Genomic DNA, 25,708 nt, shown 5'->3' on the forward strand with positions numbered 1-25,708 from the left:
CATTCCATAGATATTAAGTTGTTATCTTGGAAAGTTTTGTTTTTGGTTGCTATTTCTTCTGCTAGAAGAGTTTCTGAGTTATCTGCTCTGCAGTGTACTCCACCCTATCTGGTGTTCCATTCAGATAAGGTGGTTCTGCGTACTAAGCCTGGTTTTCTACCAAAGGTTGTTTCCAACAAAAATATTAATCAGGAGATAGTTGTACCTTCTTTGTGTCCGAATCCAGTTTCAAAGAAGGAACGTTTGCTACACAATTTAGATGTAGTCTGTGCTCTAAAATTCTACTTAGAAGCTACAAAAGAGTTTAGACAAACTTCTTCTCTGTTTGTCGTCTATTCTGGTAAAAGGAGAGGTCAAAAAGCAACTTCTACCTCTCTTTCCTTTTGGCTTAAAAGCATCATCCAATTGGCTTATGAGACTGCCGGACGGCAGCCTCCTGAAAGAATCACAGCTCATTCCACTAGGGCTGTAGCTTCCACATGGGCCTTCAAGAACGAGGCTTCTGTTGATCAGATATGTAAGGCAGCGACTTGGTCTTCACTGCACACTTTTGCCAAATTTTACAAATTTGATACTTTTGCTTCTTCTGAGGCTATTTTTGGGAGAAAGGTTTTGCAAGCCGTGGTGCCTTCTGTTTAGGTGACCTGATTTGCTCCCTCCCTTCATCCGTGTCCTATAGCTTTGGTATTGGTTCCCACAAGTAAGGATGACGCCGTGGACCGGACACACCAATGTTGGAGAAAACAGAATTTATGCTTACCTGATAAATTACTTTCTCCAACGGTGTGTCCGGTCCACGGCCCGCCCTGTTTTTTTAATCAGGTCCGATGAATTATTTTCTTTAACTACAGTCACCACGACACCCTATGGTTTCTCCTATTTTTTCCTCCTGTCCGTCGGTCGAATGACTGGGGTGGGCGGAGCCTAGGAGGGACTATATGGCCAGCTTTGCTGGGACTATTTGCCATTTCCTGTTGGGGAAGAGATATTCCCACAAGTAAGGATGACGCCGTGGACCGGACACACCGTTGGAGAAAGTAATTTATCAGGTAAGCATAAATTCTGTTTTTTAAACCCCCTCACTATCGGGAATTTCAGAGAAAAACTTGCCCAAAGTACCGGAGAATGTTTAGCATTTTTGCTATCACTCCATTTAAAGAGAAATAGAGCCTTGCTTTATTTTTATTTACCTGTCAAACCCCAAGATATTGATCAAGGCCCATTTAGTTATATTTCCTGCCACCATTTCACCTCCAAATGGTATCATATAAAAACATTTTTTAACTTTTTCACAAATTTTGGGTTTCTTACTAAAATTATTTACAGAATAATTGCTTGGAAATAGCAGACATGCATGGCTTTGCTTTTTGGTAATTAGAAGGCCGCTAATTCCAGCTGCGCAGCACAGGAGATATTCTCGACAGTGAAGGGGTTAATTAGTTAGCAGGTAAGGGTAATAATATTGTAATGCAGTTATTACCTTCTAAACTGACACCTCCCTAATCCCTCCCAAACACCTCCCTTTCACCCTTTAACCCAGACTTTTCCCCACCATCTTAGGTACTGGCAGACAGTCTGCCAGTATTTATTTTAGGGCTTTTTTTAAATTTAGTTTTTTTTTATTATTATTATTTTTTCTGTAGTGTAGGGAACCCTCTTCAACCCTCCCACCTCCCGGATCCCCCCAATGCACTAATGGGAGCTTGTCTGGGATTGATGGCTATGCACATAAGCCTTAAATCATTGCTTTCCTGATGAGTTCAGCTAGGCGCTAATAGTGACTAGCTGCTCTGGAACTGACTTTATGTATGTATGTATTTAATCCCTGTGCATTGATATATGTAAGCAATAATACAATGTTCTAACACATTACAACATTTTTTTTACACTATGTCCCTTTTTAATTAATATTGGTGAGACAGAAGCTCTGACAAATGCACTGTAAATGTCCTTTCACCTAAAAGCTACCTGTAGTAATTCGAGGCTTTGAACATTACCGTAAGGTGAATGGAGTGCTTCTGATTTTAATGTAGGAGCAGCTTTAAAGGGATAGAGAGGCCAGAATTAAAATTTGCATGTAAATTTGAAATAGAAGCATTTTTGCAATTTAATTTTATTAACAAAAATGCTTCTAATAAAAGTTATTACTGTTGTTCTGTGGCATATGCACATATCCTGTGAGGGCTCGTGCACCAGTATGGAAACACCTCACCTTCGCAAATAGCCAGCGGTGGCTTGTATGACATAAATGATATCGTCACAAAAACAATACACACCACTGCCAGCTTGAGCAGGCATGGTGCTAGAATACTGGTGCAGGGGCCCTTACAGGATATGCGCGTATGCTGCAGAATAACAGTAATACCATTTACTAGAGGCATTTTTGCTAATGGAAGTATATTGCAAATATGCTTCTATTTCAAATTGACCTTTCTATTCCTTTAAAGTGTGTCTGTGAAAATGACTCTCCATTTATTCATGTTAGATTAGAGTGCAGAAAAACTGTATTTAGCTGTTTTACATTACTGCATGTATTATTTTTCTCTTATGTATGAATAAGAATTTGCCCATGTCTATGGATTATAAAAGAACTTGTTTAATGTTGTAAAGTGTTCTGAATGGATATAACAATTAAAAAAAAAAGAAAATGCCTTGGTATAGTTATATGCGAGAAATTGTGCAATAATAAAATATTCTACATATTTAACTACTGCAAAGTTTCGTTACATCTGGCGAGTCAATGACAAGAGACAAATGTGTGTAACCACCAATCACCAGTTAGCTCCCAGTAGCACATTGATGCTCTGGAGCTGACTTCAATAATAGGTTTAACCCTTTTAAAGCCTTTTCTTTTTGTACTTTTATGTCCCTCTAAACTCACTTGATGTCCCCATTTCATTGCTGTAATGTGCAGAAGATAAGCCTTTTTACATTGAAATGTTTATTTAAACATAGAGGCTGAATTGGATGTAAATTGTTGAGGTACACAAATATTTTAGTTTCATTACATACGATTTGTGTGTTATACAAGGTTTGTTTTTATTGAAATGCACCAATACATGACAGATAAGAAAGTTATGTCTTCTATTTAGCTCATAGAAACAGGTTTGAAAAGGGATAGTGCATTCAAAGCAGGGACAGTACAACAATTTTTAAGATTTTAACACATTTTAATCCTGGAATCTTTATGGTCAGTATAATTTACCTATTTCTTTGTTCTCTTGTTTACATTTATGAAACCAATGTTCTGTTTTTGTGTGAAATCCCTCATATTATCTTATGGCTTTCCTTTTTATTTTGTCTCCTTTAGATATACAGATATTTCCCAGGGTTTGATTGGTTCTTCCTTGACCCCATAACTGCTAGTGGAATTAAATTCTCCAATGATGAAAAGTAAGTTGTAATGTTTTGCCAGATTAAATATATTTACAAAAAAAAGTAAGTATTTTATATGCACTACTCACATTTAATGAAAATTTAGTTTTTACCTATTCTGGAGACAACATGTCCATCCTGAAGAGTTTTGTCAAGGCTGGCATTTCCATCTGACACTTGTCATACAAGCTCCTTAACATATAATAGGATCTCTTGGGGTTTTGACCAGCTGTTTCCACCCTTAGCCTTAATTAGTGGTTGTCCATTGTTGGTTGCTCATGGTCAGGATATACCTTTTATGGACAGACAACATGTGTGTTGGGGTAGCTCCACCATTCCTGTACTGAAAGGTTTTCTTGCATGATAATGAAACCCATAAGATCCGAAGATGACTTGTAATTCACCTGCATCATGTTGCACAAGCCAATGTTGGATTGGCCCCCTTTCTTTTACTTTTTACTGTTGTGCCTATTGTTTAATTTAAAGGGACAGTCTAGTCAAAAATAAATTTCATGATTCAGATAGGGATACAATTTTAAACAACTTTCCAATTTACTTTTATCATCAAATGTGCTTTGTTCTCTTGGTATTCTTTGTTAAAAGCTAAACCTGGGTAGGCTCATATTCTAAGCCTTTGAAGGCCTCCTTTTATCTCAGTGCATTTTGACAGTTTTTCACAGCTAGACAACACTGATTTTCTAAAATGAAAGTCTGTCAAAAGAACGTAAATAGGGGAGGGCTGTCTGCAAAGGCTTAGATCAGAGCTTTCCAAACTTTTCGTGTTGGTGACACACTGTTTAGACCTAAATCATTTCACGACACAGTAATTAATTCAGTTGTACTAGCAAAAGGAGGTGAAACTAACTTGTTTTAAGAGATACGGACACATACATAAATTATATAATAACAAAATGTATTTACAAGTAAGAGTATGTAAGTAGGTGCAATGATTAAAAAAAAGTTTAATAACACCAATAGCTACTTACTATTTTAATGGGATGTATGAGGTTGATGGGATGAACACAGTTTCTGAATATTTGGTGAAATATTAGATAAAGACACTCGCATTTCATCATCAAGCAGTTTTAAGCTTCTACTTCCTATCCATATATCAAGAGCAGAAGCAGCAATGCACTACTGGGAGCTAGCTTCAATAAAACCCCACTGTGACTTCTGACTTAAGCTCAGCGTTTAAGCTGCCACCCTCAGAGCTCCGTGAGCCCTACTGACTACTGCCCGCGCTGCAAACACACTGCTGTCCCACTCACTGACTACACATGCAGTCACATGCCAATTACAGAGACTTCACGTGCAGTCAGGAGCCAATGTCCCGCCAAAGCCGCCAATGGGAATAGTTTCAGTTCCCACTGAGCCGCGCCAATTGGTTAAGATGATCGGTGACCCACTAGGTATCAATCACGTATCAACCATGTGATATATGTAGCAGGCAGGCAGAAAGTCGGAAACCAAAAAAATAAAATTAAAAAAAAAATTGTGCTGAAGCAGGGACACACCTACACACTGCTGCCGACACACTAGTGTGTCCCGACACACAGTTTGGAAAGCACTGGCTTAGATACATGGTAATCAGAGGTAAAAAGTATATTGTTGTAAGCCATTTGTAGAGCAATCTTTCTTTTATCAGAATTTCTCAAGTGTTTGCAAGTCCTTCTAGAATTTTAAACATATATTTTAAAAAGGCCCTTCAAGACAAGTGCATTGTAGTCGAATAGTTCCCATGACATCTCCTATGCAGATAGAGACTTTTTCAGGAAACAAACAGGTAGATTACGAGTTTTGCGTTAGGGCGTTTAACGCTGAAAAAAATGGCAATTTCAGCATAATGGCAGTAACGCACTATTACTAGTCGTGTCGTTATAGCTATACCGCAAGCATTTTAGCCTGTAACGCAATGTCCATTCCGCACTCAAAATAATGATGTTTTTGTGTGGGATTTTCATAGCGCAGGTATTACAGGTTGTGCAGTGAGGCTAAAAAGCTTGCGTTACAGCCTATACCGACAAGATCCTTATCGCCATCTGAGAGCAGTAGTTATGAGTTTGGCGCAACAAAAATGTTTCACAAAACTCATAATTAAAATGTTACAAAGTACACTAAACACCCATAAACTACCTATTAATCCCTAAACCGCAGCCCTCCTGCATCGCAAACACTATATTAAACCTATTACCCATAATCCACCGCCCACCCTCATAAATACATTTCTTAACCACTTATCTGCCGCCCACCCACATTGCTGACACTATAATAAAGCTATTAACCCCTAATCCGCCGCTCTCCGAAATCACTGACAGTATAATAAAGTTTTTAACCCCTAAACCGCCTGCCTCCCACATTGCCGCAACTAAATAAACCTATAAACCCCTAAACCGCCGGCCTCCCACATTGCCGCAACTAAATAAACCTATAAACCCCTAAACCGCCGGCCTCCCACATCTCCACAACTAAATAAACCTATAAACCCCTAAACCGCCGGCCCCCCACATCGCAAAACACTAAATTAAACTATTAATCCCTAAACCTAACACCCTCCTAACTTTAAATTAAATTTACAATATAACTATATTTAAATAAATAAAAACTTACATGTGAAATAAAAAAAAACTAACATTAAACTATAAATTAACCTAACCTTACTATTCTAATAAAATGTAAAAAACTACCAATTAAAAAATCTAAATGACAAATTCAAAAAAACCTAACACTACGAGAAAAATTAAAAAATCTAAGCTTACAAAAAATAATAAACGAAATTATCAAAAAATAAAAACAATTACACCTTATCGAATAGCCCTATAAAAAAAACACCCTCTAGCCTACAATAAACTACCAATAGCCCTTAAAATGACCTTTTGTAGGGCAGTGCCCTAAGTTAAATAGCTCTTTTACCTGTAAAAAAAATACAGTCCTCACAACAGTAAAACCCACCACCCAACCAACTCCCCAAAATAAAAAAAACCTAACTCGAAAAGAAGCCTAAGCTACCCATTGCTTCTAAAGGGGCATTTGTATGGGCATTAAGCTCTTTTTCATTGCCCTTAATAGGGCATTTAGCTCTTTTTCAAATTGCCAAAACCCTAATCTGAAAAAAAAAAACACCCAAAAAAAAAAAAAAAAATACCTTACACTAACCCCAGAATATCTACTCATGGTTCCTAAAGTCCAGACATCCATCTCCATCCAGGCGGCGACATCTTCATCGATCGCAGGGGCTTCTATCTTCATCCCGGAGGCGCAGAGCCATCCTGGAAATGGATCCCATCCTGCGCGGAGTCTCCTCTTCATACGGTCACCGCCGTACAGTGAAGCTTTAATGCAAGGGAGCCGTTTCAAAATGGCGTACCTTGCATTCCTATTGGCTGATTTGATTCTTCAAATTTAAATCAGCCAATAGGATGAGAGCTTCTGAAATCCTATTGGCTGTTCAAAACAGCCAATAGGATGAGAGCTACTGAAAACGTCTACCTTGCATTAAAGCTTCAGTGTACGGCGGTGACCGTATGAAGAGGACGCTCCGTGCAGGATGGGATCCGTTTCTAGGAAGGCTCCACGCCTGCCGGGATGAAGATAGAAGACGCCACCTGGATGAAGACTTCTCACCGCCTGGATGTAGATGGATGTCCGGACTTCAGGAACCGTGAGTAGATATTCTGGGGTTAGTGTTAGGTATTTTTTTTATTTTTTTGGGTGTTTTTTTTTCAGATTAGGGTTTGGGCAATTTGAAAAAGAGCTAATTGCCCTTTTAAGGGCAATGAAAAAGAGCTGAATGCCCTTTTAAGGGCAATGCCCATACAAATGCCCCTTTAGGGGCAATTGGTAGCTTAGGTTTTTTTTCGTGTTAGGTTTTTTTATTTTGGGGTGTTGGTTGGGTGGTAGGTTTTACTGTTGGGAGGACTTGGGAGGCATTTTTTCCAGGTAAAAGAGCTGTTTAAATTAGGGCAATGCCCTACAAAAGACCCTTTTAAGGGCTATTGGTAATTTATTGTAGGCTAGGGGGTGTTTTTATTTTGGGGGGGCTTTTTTATTTTTATAGGGCTATTAAATTAGGTGTAATTGTTTTTATTTTTGATAATTTCGTTTATTATTTTTTGTAAGCTTAGTGTGTTTTATTTTTCGTAATTTAGTGTTTATGTTTTGTAATTTTTTAGGTTATTTTAAATTTAAAATTCAGATTTTTTAATTGCTAGTATTTTTTATTTTATTAGAATAGTAAGGTTAGGTTAATTTATAGTTTACTGTTAGGTTTATTTTTATTTCACAGGTAAGTTTTTTTTATTTTTTTAAATATAGTTATATTGTAATTTTAATTTAAAGTTAGGGTGTGTTAAGTTTAGGGGTTAATAGTTTAATTCAGTGTTTTGCGATGTGGGGGGCCGGTTGTTTAGGGGTTAATAGTTTAATTTAGTGTTTTGCGATGGGGGGGAGCAGACGGTTTAGGGGTTATTAGGTTTATTTCTCTTGTTAAGTGTATCCAGTCCACGGATCATCCATTACTTATGGGATATATTCTCCTTCCCAACAGGAAGTTGCAAGAGTCCACCCACAGCAAAGCTGCTATATAGCTCCTCCCCTAACTGCCATTACCAGTCATTCTCTTGCAAGTCTCAACATAGATAGGAGGTCGTGAGAGTCTGTGGTTTTTTATACTTAGTTTATTTCTTCAATCAAAAGTTTGTTATTTTTAAATGGCACCGGAGTGTGCTGTTTATCTCAGGCAGTATTTGGAAGAAGAATCTGCCTGCGTTTTTTCTATGATCTTAGCAGACGTAACTAAGATCCAGTTGCTGTTCTCACACATTCTGAGGAGTAAGGTACTTCAGAGGGGGAATGGCGTGCAGGTTTTCCTGCAAATAAGGTATGTGCAGTAAAATATTTTTCTAAGGAATGGAATTGACTAAGAAAATACTGCTGATACCGAAGTAATGTAAGTACAGCCTTTAAATGCAGTGAAAGCGACTGGTACCAGGCTGATTGATAGAGATATATGCTAAGGTATGTGCAGTAATATATTTTTCTAAGGAATGGAATTGACTAAGAAAATACTGCTGATACCGAAGTAATGTAAGTAAAGCCTTAAATGCAGTGATAGCGACTGGATCAGGCTTATTAATAGACATACATACTCTTATAAGAATGTGTTTTAAAACGTTTGCTGGCATGTTTAATCGTTTTTTAACAAACTTATTGGGGCCTAATTTTTCCACATGGCTGGCTTAAATTTTGCATAGAAACAGTTATAGGGAAGGTAATCCACAGCTCAGCTGTGGCAGTTTTGTTGTGTCTGTTTTAAAAAAAAATGTCGTTTTTTTTTTTTTTTATCTGTTTTTTGCATTAAGGGGTTAATCATCCATTTGCAAGTGGGTGCAATGCTCTGTTAACTTATTACATGTACTGTAAAAATTTCGTTTGATTTACTGCCTTTTTTCACTGTTTTTCAAATTTTGACAAAATTTGTTTCTCTTAAAGGCACAGTAACGTTTGTTATATTTGCTTGTTAACTTGATTTAAAGTGTTTTCCAAGCTTACTAGTCTCTTTATTAGTTCTAACATGTCTAACATAGAGGAGGCTCTGTGTTTATTATGTTTAAAGCCATGGTGGAACCCCATTTTAGAATGTGTACCAGATGTACTGATTTCATGTTAAACAATAAAGATCATTTTTTGTATTTAAAAACATTATCACCAGAGGATTCTGTCGAGGGGGAAGTTATGCCGACTAACTCTCCCCACGTGTCAGACCCTTTGACTCCCGCTTTAGGGACTCACGCTCAAATGGCGCCAAGTACATCAAGGGCACCCATAGCGTTTATTTTACCAGAGTATTCTGTCGAGGGGGAAGTTATGCCGACTAACTCTCCCCATGTGTCAGACCCTTTGACTCCCGCTCCAGGGACTCACGCTCAAATGGCGCCAAGTATATCAATGGCGCCCATAGCGTTTATTTTACAAGACATGGCAAAGGTTGTGTATAATACACTGGCAGCAGTATTAGTCAGACTACCTGAAATTAAAGGAAAGCAAAACAGCTCTGGGGGTAGATACAGAGCATACAGACGCTTTAAGAACCATGTCTGATACTACCTCACAATATGCTTAGTCTGTGGGTGATATTTGTGACTCAGGGAAGATGATTTAACCTGATTCTGATATTTCTACATTTAAAATTTATGCTTGAGAACCTCCACTTGTTGCTCAGGGAGGCTTTAGCTGCTCTGAATGAATGTGTACAATCGCAGTGCCAGAGAAATTGTGTAGACTGGATAAATAATATGCAGTGCCGGTGTGTACTTATGTTTTTCCAATACCTAAAGAGGTTTACTAAAATTTTTCATAAGGAATGGGATAGACCAGGTGTGCCGTTCTCTTCCCCTCCTATTTTTTAGAAGAATGTTTTCTAATAGTTGCCACCACACGGGACTTATGGCAGACAGTTCCTAAGGTGGAGAGAAGAGTTTCTACTCTAGCTAAGCGTACCACTACCTCTGGCGAGGACTGTTGTGCTTTTTTAGATCCAATGGATAAAAAATGTTTATTCAACAAGGTTTTATCCTGCAGCCCCTTGCACGCATTGCTCCTGTCACTGCTGCTGCGGCGTTCTGGTTTGAGTCTCTTGATGAGGCTTTACAGGCTCCATTGGATGAATATATTTGACAAGCTTAGAGCACTTAAGCTAGCCAATTCCTTTGTTTTCTGATGCCTTTGTTCCTTTGACTAGACTAACGGCTAAGAATTCTGTTTTTTACTATACTGGCGCGCAGAGCGCTATGGCTTATATCATGGTCAGCTGTCGTGACTTTAATAAATAAGCTACTTAACTTCCCTTCAAGGGGCAGACCCTATTCAGGCCTAGTTTGAAGGAGATTATTACTTATATCACTGGAGGAAAAGATCATGCCCTTCCTCAGGACAGGTCCAAATCAAGGGACAAAAAAGGCCTAATTTTCGTGCCTTTCGAAAATTCAAGGCAGGTGTGGCATCAACTTCCTCTAAGGCAAAATAAGAGGGAACTTTTGCTCAGTCCAAGGCGGTCTGGAGACAACCGGACCTGGAACAAAGATAAGCAGGTCAAGGAGCCTGCTGCTGCCTCTAAAACAGCATGAGGAACGGACCCCTATCTGGTAACGGATCCTATAGGGGGCAGACTTCATTCTTCGCCCAGGCGTGGGCAAGAGATGCCCAGGATCCCTGGGCATTGGAAATTATACCCCAGAGATATCTTCTGGATTTCAAAGCTTTCCCCCCCAAAAAAGGGGAGTTTTTGCCTTTCACATTTATCTGCAAACCAGATAAAGAAAGAGACATTCTTGCATTGTGTACGTGACCCATTCAGTTCCAATAGAGGAACAGGGACACAGTTTTCCTCAAATCGGTTTGTGGTTCCCAAGGAAAGGAAACCTTCAGACCTATTTTGGATCTAAAAGATCTTAAACAAATTCTTTAGAATTCTATCATTTAAGATGGAAACTATTCGTACCATCTTAACTATGATCCAGGAGAGTCAATAGAGGACTACAATGGATTTGAAGGATGCTTATCCTCACATTACGATGCATAAAGATCACCATCGGTTTTTCAGGTTTGCCTTTCTAGACAGGCATTACCAGTTTGTAGCTCTTTCCTTTGGGTTAACTACAGCCCCTAGAATCTTTATGGAGGTTCTGGGGTCACTTTGGCGGTCCTTAGGCCGCGGGGCATAGAAGTGGCCCCTTATTTAGACGACATCCTGATACAGGCGTCAAACATCCAAGTTGCCAAGTCTCATACGGACGTAGTACTGGCATTTCTGAGATCGCATGGGTGGAAAGTGAACAAGGAAAGAGTTCTCTATCCCCAATATCAAGGGTTTCCCTCCTAGGGATTCTGATAGATTTTGTAGAAATTAAAATTTACCTGACGGAGTCCAGGTTGTCAAAGGTTCTAAATTTCTGCCGTGTTCTTCATTCCATCCGCGCCCTTTGGTGGCTCAGTACATGAATGTAATCGGCTTAATGGTAGCGGCAAGGGACATAGTACCGTTTGCACGCCTACATTTCAGACCACTGCAACTATGCATGCTCAGCCAGAGGAACGGGGATTACACAGATTTGTTCTCCTGTTAAATCCGGACCAAGAAACCAGAGATTCTCTTCTCTGGTGACTATCTTGGGTCCATCTGTCCAAGGGTATGACCTTCCGCAGGTCAGATGGGACAATTGTTACAACAGATGCCAGCCTTTTAGGTTGGGATACAGTCTGGAACTCCCTGAAGGCTCAGGGATAGTGGACTCAGGAGGAGACCCTCCTTCTAATGAATATTCTGGAACTGGGAGCGATATTCCATGCTCTTCAGACTTGGCCTCAGTTAGCAACTCTGAGGTACATCATATTTCAGTCGGACAATATCACGACTGTGGCTTACATCAACCATCAAGGGGGAACAGAAGTTCCCTAGCAATGTTAGAAGTCTTAAAATAATTCACTGGACAGAGACTCACTCTTGTCTAAAAGCTATCCCTATCCCAGGTGTTGAGAACTGGGAGGCAGATTTTCTAAGTCGTCAGACTTTTCATCCGGGGGAGTGGGAATTCCCTCCGGAGGGGTTTGCACAAGATCAAGCAGGAGAGTGCTTTGGTGCTTTTGACAGCGCCTGCGTGGCCACGCAGGACCTGGTATGCAGATCTGGTGGACATGTCATCCTTTCCACCACGGTCTCTCCTTCTGAGACAGGACCCTCTACCTCAGGGTCTTTTCAACCATCTAAATATAACTAATCTGAGATGGACTGCCTGGAGACAGAACGCTTGATGTTATCAAAGCATGGCTTCTCAGAGTCAGTAATTGATACCTTAATACAGGCATAAAAGCCTGTCTCTAGGAAAATTTAACATAAGATATGGTGTAAATATCTTATTGATATGAATCCAAGGGTTACTCATGGAGTAAAGTCTGGATTCCCAGGATATTATCTTTTCTCCAAGATGATTTTGAGAAAAGGGTTGTCAGCTAGTTCTTTAAAAGGACAGATTTCTACTCTGTCTATTCTTTTGCACAAGCGTCTGGCAGGTATTCTAGACGTTCAGGCATTTGGTCAGGCTTTGGTTAGAACCAAGCCTGTGGTTAAAAATGTTGCTCCGCCATGGAGCTTAAAGCTGGTTCTTAAGGTTCTTCAAGGAGTTCCATTTGAACCTTTTCATTCCATAGATATCAAACTTCTATCTTGGAAAGTTCCTTTTTGGTAGCTATTTCCTCGGCTCATAGAGTCTCCGAGTTATCTGCGTTGCAATGTGATTCTCCTTATCTGGTTCTCCGTACGGATAAGGTAGTCCTGTGTACCAACCTGGGTTTATACCTAAGGTGGTATCTAACAAGAATATCACTCAAGAGATTGTTGTTCCATTCTTGTATCCTAATCCTTCTTCAAAGAAGGAACGTCTATTACACAATTTGGACGTGGTTCGTGTTTTAAAGTTTTACTTACAAGCTACTACAGATTTTCATCAAACATTCACCTTGTTTGTTGTCTATTCTGGACAGAGGAGAGGTCAAAGGACTTCAGCAACCTCTCTGTCTTTTTGGTTAAAAAGCATAATTCATTTAGCTTATGAGACTGCTGGACAGCAGCCTCCTGAAGGGATTACAGCTCATTCTACTAGAGCTGTGGTTTTCACTTGGGCCTTTTTTAAATGTGGCTTCTGTTGAACAGATTACAAGACGGAGTCTTGGTCTGCGTTTCATACTTTTTCAAATTTAACAAATTTGATACCTTGCTTCTTCGGAGGCTATTTTTGGGAGAAAGGGTTTTTTACAGGCAGTGGTAACTTCCGTTTAAGTACCTGCCTTGTCCCTCCCATCATCCGTGTACTTTAGCTTTGGTATTGGTATCCCATAAGTAATGGATGATCCGTGGACTGGATACACTTAACAAGAGAAAACATAATTTATGCTTACCTGATAAATTTATTTCTCTTGTAGTGTATCCAGTCCACGGCCCGCCCTGTCACTTTAAGGCAGGTAATTTTTCCATTAAACTACAGTCACCACTGCACCCTATGGTTTTCCTTTCTCTGCATGTTTTCGGTCGAATGACTGGTAATGGCAGTTAGGGGAGGAGCTATATAGCAGCTTTGCTGTGGGTGGACTCTTGCAACTTCCTGTTGGGAAGGAGAATATATCCCATAAGTAATGGATGATCCGTGGACTGGATACACTACAAGAGAAATAAATTTATCAGGTAAGCATAAGTTATGTTTTTGTTGCAGAGATGTGGGAGGCCGGAGGTTTAGGAATTAATAGGTTTATTTAGTGCGATGTCAGGGAGCGGCACAATAGGGGTTAATAACTTTTATTTAGGTGTCGGCGAGTGTTAGGTTTAAGCTTTACTTTTTTCCCCCATAGACATCAATGGGGCTGCGTTACGGAGATTTTTCATTCTGCTATCTCAGGTGTTCGTTTTTTTTCTAACACTCTCTCCCCATTGATGTCTATGGGGGAAAGCAGGCACGAGCATGTCAAAGCAGCCCTTGGATTTTGTGTGTTATGAAGCTTAATGCCACCATATCGCACGCACAAGGAGGCTTTTCAGTAACTCGTAATGGCAGTGCTATGGAGAGTGAAATAACGCAACTTTTTGGCATTAGTTTTACACCCTGTTTAGCGCAAAACTCGTAATCTATGTGATCGTTTTTAACCTTTGGGTTTTCTCCACAATTTTCCTTTCTTGTGGCTCCTTTGAATCATGTGAAAGCTAGAGCTATTTTTTCAACACCTTCTGGTTACAGTTTGTTTCTGACTACCTGCCTTTTAGTTTAGCCACTGTTTTGTTTTTTCTTTAGCCCAGATGGACTCTAGTCCCTAGGAATGACAAAATCTTCAGCACCGACATAATTCAGTTTGAAACCATCCCTAGTTTAAGAAAGATGCCCACTTTAAGAAATGTCTTTTCCATGATTCTAGCTTTGAAGGTCTAAGGTCTCCCCTGTATCTCACCTATATGTGCAGTTTCAGTCTTCCTCAATGACAGCATTTGCTTTCATCACTCATTGAGGGGGATTGCAGCTGGTCAGTGATGATGGAGGTTATTTGTATTATCAAGTGGGCTGAGGTTATCCCCAATTTGATGTCCCCAAGTCACCAGAATTGGGAAACCTATTTTGCTGACAACTTATCCAATAAAATGGTCTCTTTAGATGGATTATTTTATTATAGAAGCAGGGAAAAGTTCACAAAATTGATTTCTTGGCATTTACATGGAATTACAAGCTGAAAAAGTTTTGCTACAAAATATGTTGTTCTTATAGATTAGAGGTTCAGACTAGCAAGTGTTTGTTACCTCATGTGATCCAAATCATTCAACAAGACAAATGTAAAATCATTCTCCTGCTTGGCCGAGAATACCATGATGATCAGATTTGGTTCTTATAGTAAAGGAGAACCTCTTGTTAATTTCACAATTCTACATTATTTTGTTTCAGTGAACTTTTTCCACTGCTAATACTCCAAAGCACTTGCATATTACATGATTCTTGGGAAGGGTTTTCCCCTCAAAATGTGATTTTTACAGAGCTGCATGCTTTTAGCATATTTTTCCCCCTGGTGTTTTGACATTTCATCTGAGGTAGAGTTTGTCCGGTTTTCTGGCATCCTGTTCCACCATGGATTTTTTTCATTATCTTTTTCAGTTAATTCTCAAGTTGTTTATAGTATAGCTCTTAATATTTGGAAGCTAATAAGGATATCAGGAAATATAATTAGATTTTTTTGTTTTTGTTTTCAGCACTGGATATATTAGTGCTGAAATGCAACACACAAATATCTGTATTTGCACAGATATGTGTGTGTTGCACTTTAACACTAAAATATCCATTGCCAAAAATAGTTGAATGCCTCTGCGATACTGAATAATATACCCAGCATTCATTTGTGAAAAGAATTCTGCATTTCTGCACATTCTTGTTTCTACAGATGAAATACATTTGCCATCAGATGTTGCAACAGTAGTTCTGAATTTATGCACATGCCTAGTAGCAAAGCCATATAAAGTTGCTGTTTTCAGAAAAAAAAGTTGTTTCTCTTGCTACAATTTTAAATAGTTAATATGATCATTCCCACATAATTAATTAATTAAATTGTATTTGCTTCTTTAAAGATGTGCCTGAGTTCCCTATTCTTTTTTTCTTTTCTTCTGTTTTCTCTAGTGTGAAATACATTTCATGCCCTCTGCTCATCCTACATGCAGAAGATGATCCAGTTGTCCCCTTTCACCTTGGAAAAAAGGTATTTTGAATACAATCATTATGCAATAGTTGTTAATTGTGTATATTTCTCTTGTAAGATGTATCAAGTCCACAAATTCATCCTTACTTGTGGGATATTCTCCTCCCCTACAGGAAGTGGCAAAGAGAGCACCCACAGTAGAGCTGTCTATATAGCTCCCCCCTTAGCTCCACCCCCCAGTCATTCTCTTTGCCTACTCTAAGTAACTAGGAAGTGCAGAGCGAGTGTGGTGACAAAAATGTTAGTTTTTTATTTCTCAAGCAAAAGTTTGTTATTTTAAATGGTGCCCGGTGTGTACTACTTACTCTCTGGCAGAAAAGAGATGAAGATTTCTGCAAGGAGGATTATGATCTCAGCACTTTGTAACTAAGATCCACTGCTGTTCTCACAAGGGCTGAAGGGTACAGGAAAACTTCAGTTGGGGGAACGGTTTGCATGCTAAGCTGCATATGAGGTATGTTCAGTCTATATTTTTCTAGACAGACTGTGTTAATTCTAGAAAAGGCTGGCAATATTCCCATGAGGGAAGGGTAAGCTGTATTCAGACACTTGGATAGGAATTTCAGCTTGCATGAAGGGCTCATTAGTTACTGGTGACACTGTTAGGTAAAAACGTTTTTGTTTATTCAGTAAATGATGCAATTATAACGTTTTTTGAAGGACTAAAGGGGTCATTGTGGCTTGTTTTTGGGTTTTTTAAACCCACATGGTTAATTAAGAGACACTCTGGTGTTTGTTTGATAGGCCTCAAAACATCAAGTGAGGTGGGAGGGGCCTATTTGCGCGCCTTAGTTGTGCAGTTTCTTTGCTTTAGAGATTTCTAACTGCTTCTCCAGAGGTTCCTGCTGTGTTTGAGGGCTGTAAAAGAAGTTTTTTCCCCCACAAATTGTTCTGAAGGGCAGGTAGGCGCCACAGCAGTGCTGTGGCAAGGTGCTGAAAGTCCTTTTTACCGGTTTTGCCATTTTTTCAATCTGGTTTTGTCATTAAGGGGTTAATTGTTTATTTGCATAGCTGTGCAAAGTTACTAAGGCTTTATGATGCTACTGTAAAAATTTCGTTAAGTTTACTGCTTTTTTACACTGTTTTGCAGAATTTGTGCAACTTTTTTTCTCTTAAAGGCACAGTACCGTTTCATTTCTAAGTGTTATTTACTTTGATTACAGTGTTTACATTACTAGCCTGTTTAACATGTCTGACACCAAGGAAAATCCTTGTTCAATATGGTTTTAAGCCATTGTGGAACCCCCTTTTAGAATGTGTCCCAATTGTACTGATATGTCTATAAACTATAAAGAACATATATTAGCACTTAAAAATAGAGCAATAGATGATTCTCAGTCAGAAGTAAATGAGGGTTCGCCATCTAGCTCTCCCCAAGTGTAACAACCAGTAACGCCCGCACAAGTGACGCCAAGTACCTCTAGTGCGTCACATTCATTTACTTTACAAGACATGGCCACAGTTATGAATACAACCCTCACTGAGGTTTTATCCAAACTGCCTGGTTTACAAGGAAAGCTCTGGGTTAAGGAAAAATGCTGAGCCGTCTCACGCTTTAGTAGCCGTATCTGATATGCCCTCACAACGCTCTGAAGGGGCGAGGGATTTGTTATCTGAGGGAGAAATTTCTGATTCAGGAAAGACGCTTCCTCAGACAAATTCTGATATGACGGCCTTTAAATTTAAGCTTGAACACCTCTGCTTATTGCTTAGGAAGGTATTAGCAACTCTAGATGATTGTGACCCTATAGTGGTCCCAGAGAAATTGTGTAAAATGGATAGATACTTAGAGGTTCCTGTTTACACTGATGTTTTTCCAGTCCCTAAGAGAATTGTGACTATTGTTACTAAGGAGTGGGATAGACCAGGTATTCCGTTCACTCCCCCTCCTGTTTTTAAGAAAATGTTTCCCATATCTGACACCATAAGGGACTCATGGCACACAGTTCCTAAGGTGGAGGGAGCTATTTCTACTCTGTCTAAGCGTACAACTATACCTATCGAGGACAGTTGTGCTTTCAAAGATCCTATGGATAAAAAATTAGAGGGTCTCCTGAAGAAATTTTTTTTTCTTTTATTACAGATACCTCTTTTCAACTGGCTAAATTAGCGGCAAAGATTTCAGGTTTTGCCATTTTAGCACACAGGGCGTTATGGCTTAAGTCCTGGTCTGCTGATGTGTCATCTAAATCTAAACTTTTGAACATTCCTTTCAAGGGTAAGACCCTATTCGGGCCTGAACTGAAAGAGATTATTTCAGACATCACTGGAGGGAAAGGTCATGCCCTCCCTCAGGATAGATCAAATAAGATGTGGACCAAACAAAATAATTTTCGTTCCTTTCGGAACTTTAAGAGTGGTCCCGCTTCAGCTTCCTTTGCTACAAAGCAAGAGGGGAATTTTGCCCAATCCAAGTCAGTCTGGAGACCTAACCAGGCTTGGAACAAGGGTAAACAGGCCAAGAAGCCTGCAGCTGCCTCTAAGACGGCATGAAGGGGTAGCCCCCGATCCGGGACCGGATCTAGTAGGGGACAGACGCTCTTTCTCTTCGCTCATGCTTGGGCGAGAGATGTTCAGGATCCCTGGGCTTTAGATATTGTGTCCCAGGGATATCTTCTGGAATTCAAGGGCTCCCTTCCAAGGGGGAGATTTCACATTTCTCGATTGTCTGTAAACCAGACAAAGAGAGAGACGTTCTTACGCTGTATAGAAGACCTACATACCATGGGAGTGATCCGCCCAGTCCCAAAAGAGGAACAGGGGCTAGGGTTTTATTCAAACCTGTTTGTGGTTCCCAAGAAAGAGGGAACTTTCAGACCAATCTTGGATCTCAAAATTCTAAACAAGTTCCTGAAAGTTCCATCATTCAAGATGGAAACTATTCGGACTATTCTACCTCTGATCCAGGAGGGTCAATATATGACTACCGTGGACTTAAAGGATGCGTATCTACACATCCCTATTCACAGAGATCATCATCAATTCCTCAGATTCGCCTTTCTAAACAGGCATTACCAGTTTGTGGCCCTTCCCTTCGGGTTGGCCACGGCTCCCAGATTTTTCACAAAAGTGCTAGGGTCCCTTCTGGCGGTTCTACGACCACGGGGCATAGCAGTGGCGCCTTATCTAGACGACATCTTAATTCAGGTGTCTACTTTCCAGCTAGCCAAGTCTCACACGGACATCGTGTTTGCTTTTCTGAGATCTCACGGGTGGAAGGTGAACATAAAAAAGAGTTCTCTCTTCACTCTTACAAGAATTTCCTTCCTATGGACTCTGATAGACTCGGTAGAAATAAAAATATTTCTGACGGAGGTCAGAAAGTTAAAACTCTTAACCACTTGCTGAGCTCTTCATTCCATTCCTCTGCCATCAGAGGCTCAGTATATGGAGGTAATCGGACTCATGGTAGCGGCAATGGACATAGTTCCTTTTGCCCGTCTACACCTCAGACCACTGCAGCTATGCATGCTCAAACAGTGGAATGGGGATTATGCAGATTTATCTCCTCAACTGCATCTGGACCAGGAGACCAGAGATTCTCTTCTCTGGTGGTTGTCTCAGGACCACCTGTCTCAGGGAATGTGTTTCCACAGGCCAGAGTGGCTCATTATAACGACAGATGCCAGCCTGCTAGGCTGGGGTGCAGTCTGGAATTCCCTGAAAGCACAGGGCTTATGGTCTCGGGAGGAAGCTCTCCTTCCGATAAACATTCTAGAACTGAGAGTGATATTCAATGCACTTCAGGCGTGGCCTCAGCTTGCTGCGGCCAAATTCATCAGGTTTCAGTCGGACAACATCACAACTGTAGCTTATATCAAGCATCAAGGAGGAACAAGGAGTTCTCTAGCGATGAAGGAGGTAACCAAAATAATCCGGTGGGCAGAGGATCACTCTTGCCATCTCTCAGTGATCCACATCCCAGGAGTAGAGAACTGGGAGGCGGATTTTCTAAGTCGTCAGACTTTTCATCCGGGGGAGTGGGAACTCCATCCGGAGGTACTTGCCCAGCTGATTCAGCTATGGGGCACACCAGAATTTAATCTGATGGCGTCTCGTCAGAATGCCAAACTTCCTCGCTACGGGTCCAGGTCCCGGGATCCCAAGGCGGTACTGATAGATGCTCTAGCAGTGCCTTGGTCCTTCAATCTGGCCTATGTATTTCCACCGTTTCCTCTCCTTCCACGTCTGGTTGCCACAATCAAGCAGGAGAGTGCTTCGGTAATTCTGATAGTACCTGCGTGGCCACGCAGGACTTGGTATGCAGACCTAGTGGACTCTGCCAATGAGGCGGGACCACGCATCCAAATCTAATTTCTCTGTGTCTGACTGCTTGGAGATTGAACACCTGATTCTATCAAAGCATGGTTTCTATGAGTCGGTCATTGATACCCTGATTCAGGCTAGTAAGCCTGTCACCAGGAAGATCCATCATAAGATTTGGCGCAAATATCTTTATTGGTGTGAATCCAAAGGTTACTCGTGGAGTAAGATTAGGATTCCTAGAATATTGTCTTTTCTCCAAGAAGGTTTGGAGAAGGGATTATCTGCTAGTTCCCTAAAAGGACAAATATCTGCTTTGTCTATTCTACTTCACAAACATCTGGCAGATGTTCCAGACGTTCAAGCATTTAGTCAGGCTTTGGTCAGAATCAAGCCTGTATTTAAACCTGTTGCTCCGCCATGGAGCCTAAACTTAGTTCTTAAAGTTCTTCGAGGGGTTCCGTTTGAACCTATGCATTCCATAGATATTAAGCTTCTATCTTGGAAAGTTTTGTTTTTAGTAGCTATCTCTTCGACTCGAAGAGTTTCTGAGCTATCTGCTTTACAATGTGATTCACCTTACCTTGTTTTCCATGCAGATAAGGTGGTTTTTCGTACCAAACCTGGGTTTCTTCCTAAGGTTGTTTCTAATAAGAATATCAATCAAGAGATTGTGGTTCCTTCTTTGTGTTCTAATCCTTCATCTAAGAAGGAATGTCTGTTACACAATCTTGATGTGGTTTGTGCTTTAAAGTTCTACTTACAAGCAACTAAAGATTTCCGTCAAACATCTTCTTTGTTTGTTATTTATTCTGGTAAACGGAGAGGTGAAAGGGCTACCGCTACCTCTCTTTCCTTTTGGCTGAAAAGCATCAACCATTTGGTCTATGAGACTGCGGGCCAGCAGCCTCCTGAAAGAATTACTGCTCATTCTACTAGAGCTGTGGCTTCCACATGGGGTTTTAAGAATGAGGCTTCTGTTGAACAGATTTGTAAGGCGGCGACTTGGTCTTCGCTTCATACTTTTTCAAAATTTTCAAAATTTGATACTTTTGCTTCTTCGGAGACTATTTTTGGGAGAAAGGTTCTACAAGCAGTGGTGCCTTCCGTTTAAAGGGACACTTTAAACGGAAGTGTTCTACAAGCAGTGGTGCCTTCCGTTTAAAGGGACACTGTAGCCAAAAAAATTATTTTGTGATTCATATAGAGCATGCAATTTTAAGCAACTTTCTAATTTACTCCTGTTATCAAATTGTCTTCATTTTCTTGGTATGTTTATTTGAAAAGCAAGAATGTAAGTTTAGATAACGGCCCATTTTAGGTGAACAACCTGGGTTGTCCTTGCTGATTGGACAGCACCTTTAAACAAGTGCTGTCCATGGTTCTGAACCCACAATTTGCTGGCTCCTTAGCTGAGATGCCTTCTTTTCAAATAAAGATTGCAAGAGAATGAAGAAAAATTGATAATAGAAGTAAATTAGAAAGATTCTTACGATTATATGCTCTATCTGAATCATGAAAGAAAAAAATTGGGTTCAGTGTCCCTTTAAGGTCCCTGTCTTGTCCCTCCCTTCATCCGTGTCCTAAAGCTTTGGTATTGGTATCCCACAAATAAGGATGAATCCGTGGACTCGATACATCTTACAAGAGAAAACATAATTTATGCTACCTGTTTTTTAAGACAGGCATATATATTTTTATTTTAAAACTTTCAGTCACCACTGCACCCTATAGTTTCTCCTTTTTTTTCCTAGCCTTCGGTCGAATGACTGGGGGGTGGAGCTAAGGGGGGAGCTATATAGACAGCTCTGCTGTGGGTGCTCTCTTTGTCACTTCCTGTAGGGGAGGAGAATATCCCTCAAGTAAGGATGAATCCGTGGACTCGATACATCACAAGAGAAATACATTTATCAGGTAAGCATAAATTATGTTTTTCATATTTGAAGGTGCTAGAATTAAACAACGCACTATAACAGGACTATGCTACATAAATGGAACCGCAACAATATATATATAAAACAATGTTTTATATAAAACAACATTTCCAACAAACTTTAGGTATGATACAGTATAGATAATTAACAAATAATTCAATGTAATTATTTATATTGAGTAGGTTTTCATGTCCTATATTATTTTATTTAATTTTGGGATAAAAAAATGATATTGGTGCATAACCTCCATTATGGTGCTGTTGGGTGAAGTTTTCTCCATCAAAATTTGCTTCTATGATGTAACAGTTGAGTTATTTTATCAATTTAAAAATAAAAATCCAGTTAAATAATTCAAGTTAATGAGAACAGCTGCCATTTGATCATTTAAATTAGTAAAATGTATTGACACAGAAAACAATACAACAACAAAATGTAATTAAACCAAATGTATTACTGGGAGGGTGGGCGCTAGCCTGAGGTTCATAATGACTGGCGCCCCCATGTGTTCCACAACTCATTGGCAATAATTAGTTTACCTTTTTACTGTGTTCCCCACTATGGGCCAGACTACGAGTGAAGTGCAAATTTAAGCTCCCACTTGAGGGTTAATTGCACCAGAAGTAAGATGGTTGCGCTCGTATTATGAATTGAAAGTAAACTGTTTTCGCTCTAGTGGTAATCTGTTGGCGCTCTACAAATACCTGATGATGATAATAATAATAACCAGACTATTGCAAAAATCCAAACTGAGAATATTGCGTGTGTTTTCATGTATTGTCCCATAGAAGTCAATGGAGAAAAAAAGTGGGGGAAAAACACCCCTCTCTCTCACTAACACGATCACATATTCACATTTGCGCTAACCCGACAACTAAATATGAATATTTCATATTCCTATGTTCTGCACATAACAGAATAAGTTCTATTTATTCATAAATAAATATTTCTATAAATATCTGATGATTTTTTGGTACAATATGGGGTCGATTTATCAAAGGCTTTCGCCAGCCTTCCAACCGCTACGACTGCAGGTTCTCACAAGAGAAACTGCAGTCTGTATATATATATATAGCTGCGCTCATCAGACCGGGGAGATTGACAGCTCCTGCTCACGCGTGATTGTCTACGCGCTGGCAGGGTGCTGCGTTGCACAAGAGCACAATATTACGTTATTGTGCAATACTTAATTCCAGCAGCGGAATTCAGCCCGCAAGAGGCAAGCTGCGGTGGACAGGGGCGGGTATGTGAGCCCCTGTCCGCCACAGTTTAATAAATCGACCCCTATATAGCTATAGATAGATAGATATATAAATAGATAAGATATATATATATATATATATATATATATATATAATATATACAGATACATATAGGAATATCTATTTAGAAACATAAAGAACATATGTTGCTATGTGCAGAACATTGGAATGTGAAATATTTACTGTAAATACATAGTTAAAGCCTTTATTAAATATAATTATTGCATAAATATGATTTCTTTCATGTAATTGGCAACAGTTCATGAGCTAGTGACGTCTGGGATATACAATCCTACCAGGAGGGGCAAAGTTTCCCAAACCTCAAAATGCCTATAAATACACCCCTCACCACACCCACAATTCAGTTTTACAAACTTTGCCTCCTATGGAGGTGGTGAAGTAAATTTGTGATAAGATTTCTACGTTGATATGCGCTTTTCAGCATTTTGAAGCCCGATTCCTCTCAGAGTACAGTGAATGTCAGAGGGATGTGAAGGGAGTATCACCTATTGAATGCAATGGTTTTCCTCACGGGAGATCTATTTCATAGGTTCTCTGTTATCGGTCGTAAAGATTCATCTCCTACCTCCCTTTTCAGATCGACGATATACTCTTATATTCCATTACCTCTACTAATACCCGTTTCAGTACTGGTTTGGCTATCTGCTATATGTGGATGGGTGTCTTTCGGTAAGTATTTTTTATTACTTAAAACACCCTCAGCTATGGTTTGGCACTTTATACATTAATATAAAGGTCTAAATATATGTATTGTACTTATATTTGCCATGAGTCCGGTTTATGTATTTCCTTTTGCAGACTGTCAGTTTCATATTTAGGGAAAAACATATTTAGGTAATATTTTTCTTACCTGGGGTTTAGTCTTTTTTCAAATTGACAGTTTTTTTCTTTCGATTTCGCAGGCAAAATTAGGCCTGCGAGGGTGCAAAATGCCAAAGTTTATTGCGTCATTCTTGGCGCAATAATTTTTTGGCGTGAAAGTACGTCCGATGACCCAAATTCGTAATTTCCGGCGTCTTAGTTGACGCCGAGTTCCTTGCACAAGGTTGCGTCATTAATGACGCGAGTGTGTCATTTCCGGATGTTGTTAGCGCCAAAAAAATTTAACTTACGTTGTGCGTCATACTTGGCGCAAAATAATTATATTATTTAAAAACCCATTCCTATATGCCTCTTGCCTTTTTTTCTATGTCAGAGGGCTATGCTGTTTGCATTTTTTTCCCATTCCTGAAACTGCCATATAAGGAAATTGATAATTTTGCTTTATATGTTGTTTTTTCTCTTACAATTTGCAAGACGTCTCAATCTGATCCTGTCTCAGAAATCTCTGTTGGAACCCTACTGCATGATAACAGTTCTATCAAAGCTAAGTGCATTTGTTGTAAACTTGTGGAGATTATATCTCCAGCTGTGGTTTGTAATAGTTGTCATGATAACCTTTTACATGCAGATAATGTGTCCATCAGTAATAGTACATTGCCTGTTGTTGTTCCTTCAACATCTAATGTACAAGATATACCTGTGAATTTAAAATAATTTATTGCTAATTCTATTCAGAACGCTTTGTCTGCCATCCTGCCTTCTCATAAACTTATAAGGTCTTTTAAAACTTCTCATAAAGTTGATGAAATTTCTAATGACCGACAACATACTGAATTATCCTCCTCTGATGAGGATCTATCTGATTCAGAAGATCCTTCCTCAGATATTGACACTGACAAATCTATTTATTTATTTAAAATGGAGTATATTCATTCTTTGTTAAAAGAAGTGTTGATTACATTGGATATTGAGGAAAATAGTCCTCTTGATATTAAAACTAGTAAACGTTTAAATTCTGTTTTTAAACCTCCTGTGGTTACCCCAGAGGTTTTTCCAGTTCCTGATGATATTTCTGATATGATTTCTAAGGAATGAAATAGGCCTGGTACTTCTTTTATTCCTTCTTCAAGGTTTAAAAAATTGTATCCTTTGCCAGCAGTTAGATTGGAGTTTTGGGAAAAGATCCCCAAAGTTGATGGGGCTATCTCTACTTTTGCTAAACGTACTACTATTCCTATGGAAGATAGTACTTTTTTTTAAAGATCATTTAGATATGAAACTTGAATCTTATCTAAGGAAAGCCTATTTATATTCGGGTCATCTTCTCAGGCCTGCAATTTCTTTGGCTGATATGGCAGCTGCATCAACAAGAATTGGATTCTGATTTATCTAGCATTGTTCGCTTGCTTCAACATGCTAATCATTTTATTTGTGATACCATTTTTGATATCATCAAAATTGATGTTAAATCTATGTCTTTAGCTATTTTAGCTAGAAGAGCTTTGTGACTTAAATCTTGGAATGCTGACATGACTTCTAAGTCCAGATTGCTATCTCTTTCTTTCCAAGGTAATAAGTAATTTGGTTCTCAGTTGGATTCGATTATTTCAACTGTGACTTGGGGGAAGGGAGTTTTTTTGCCTCAGGATAAAAGACCTAAGGGTAAATCTAAATCTTTTAACCGTTTTCGTTCCTTTCGACAAAATAAGGAACAGAAACCTAATCCTTCCCCCAAGGAATCTGTTTCCAATTGGAAACCTT

The 25,708-nt window shown here is 39.4% G+C and overlaps 1 protein-coding gene across 2 annotated transcripts in view; it reads left to right on the forward strand.

Moving 5' to 3' along the window:
• The window catches only part of ABHD12 (abhydrolase domain containing 12, lysophospholipase), a 531,420-nt gene that overhangs the window by 426,466 nt on the left and 79,246 nt on the right, over positions 1–25,708 (forward strand). For both annotated transcript variants that reach the window (XM_053711964.1, XM_053711963.1), the window contains exons 10-11: positions 3,311–3,393; positions 15,570–15,648. In XM_053711964.1, the coding sequence (XP_053567939.1) occupies positions 3,311–3,393; positions 15,570–15,648 (162 nt within the window). The remainder of the gene's footprint in view (positions 1–3,310; positions 3,394–15,569; positions 15,649–25,708) is intronic.

Source organism: Bombina bombina, chromosome 4, assembly GCF_027579735.1.
Source record: "Bombina bombina isolate aBomBom1 chromosome 4, aBomBom1.pri, whole genome shotgun sequence".
Taxonomy (NCBI): domain Eukaryota; kingdom Metazoa; phylum Chordata; class Amphibia; order Anura; family Bombinatoridae; genus Bombina; species Bombina bombina.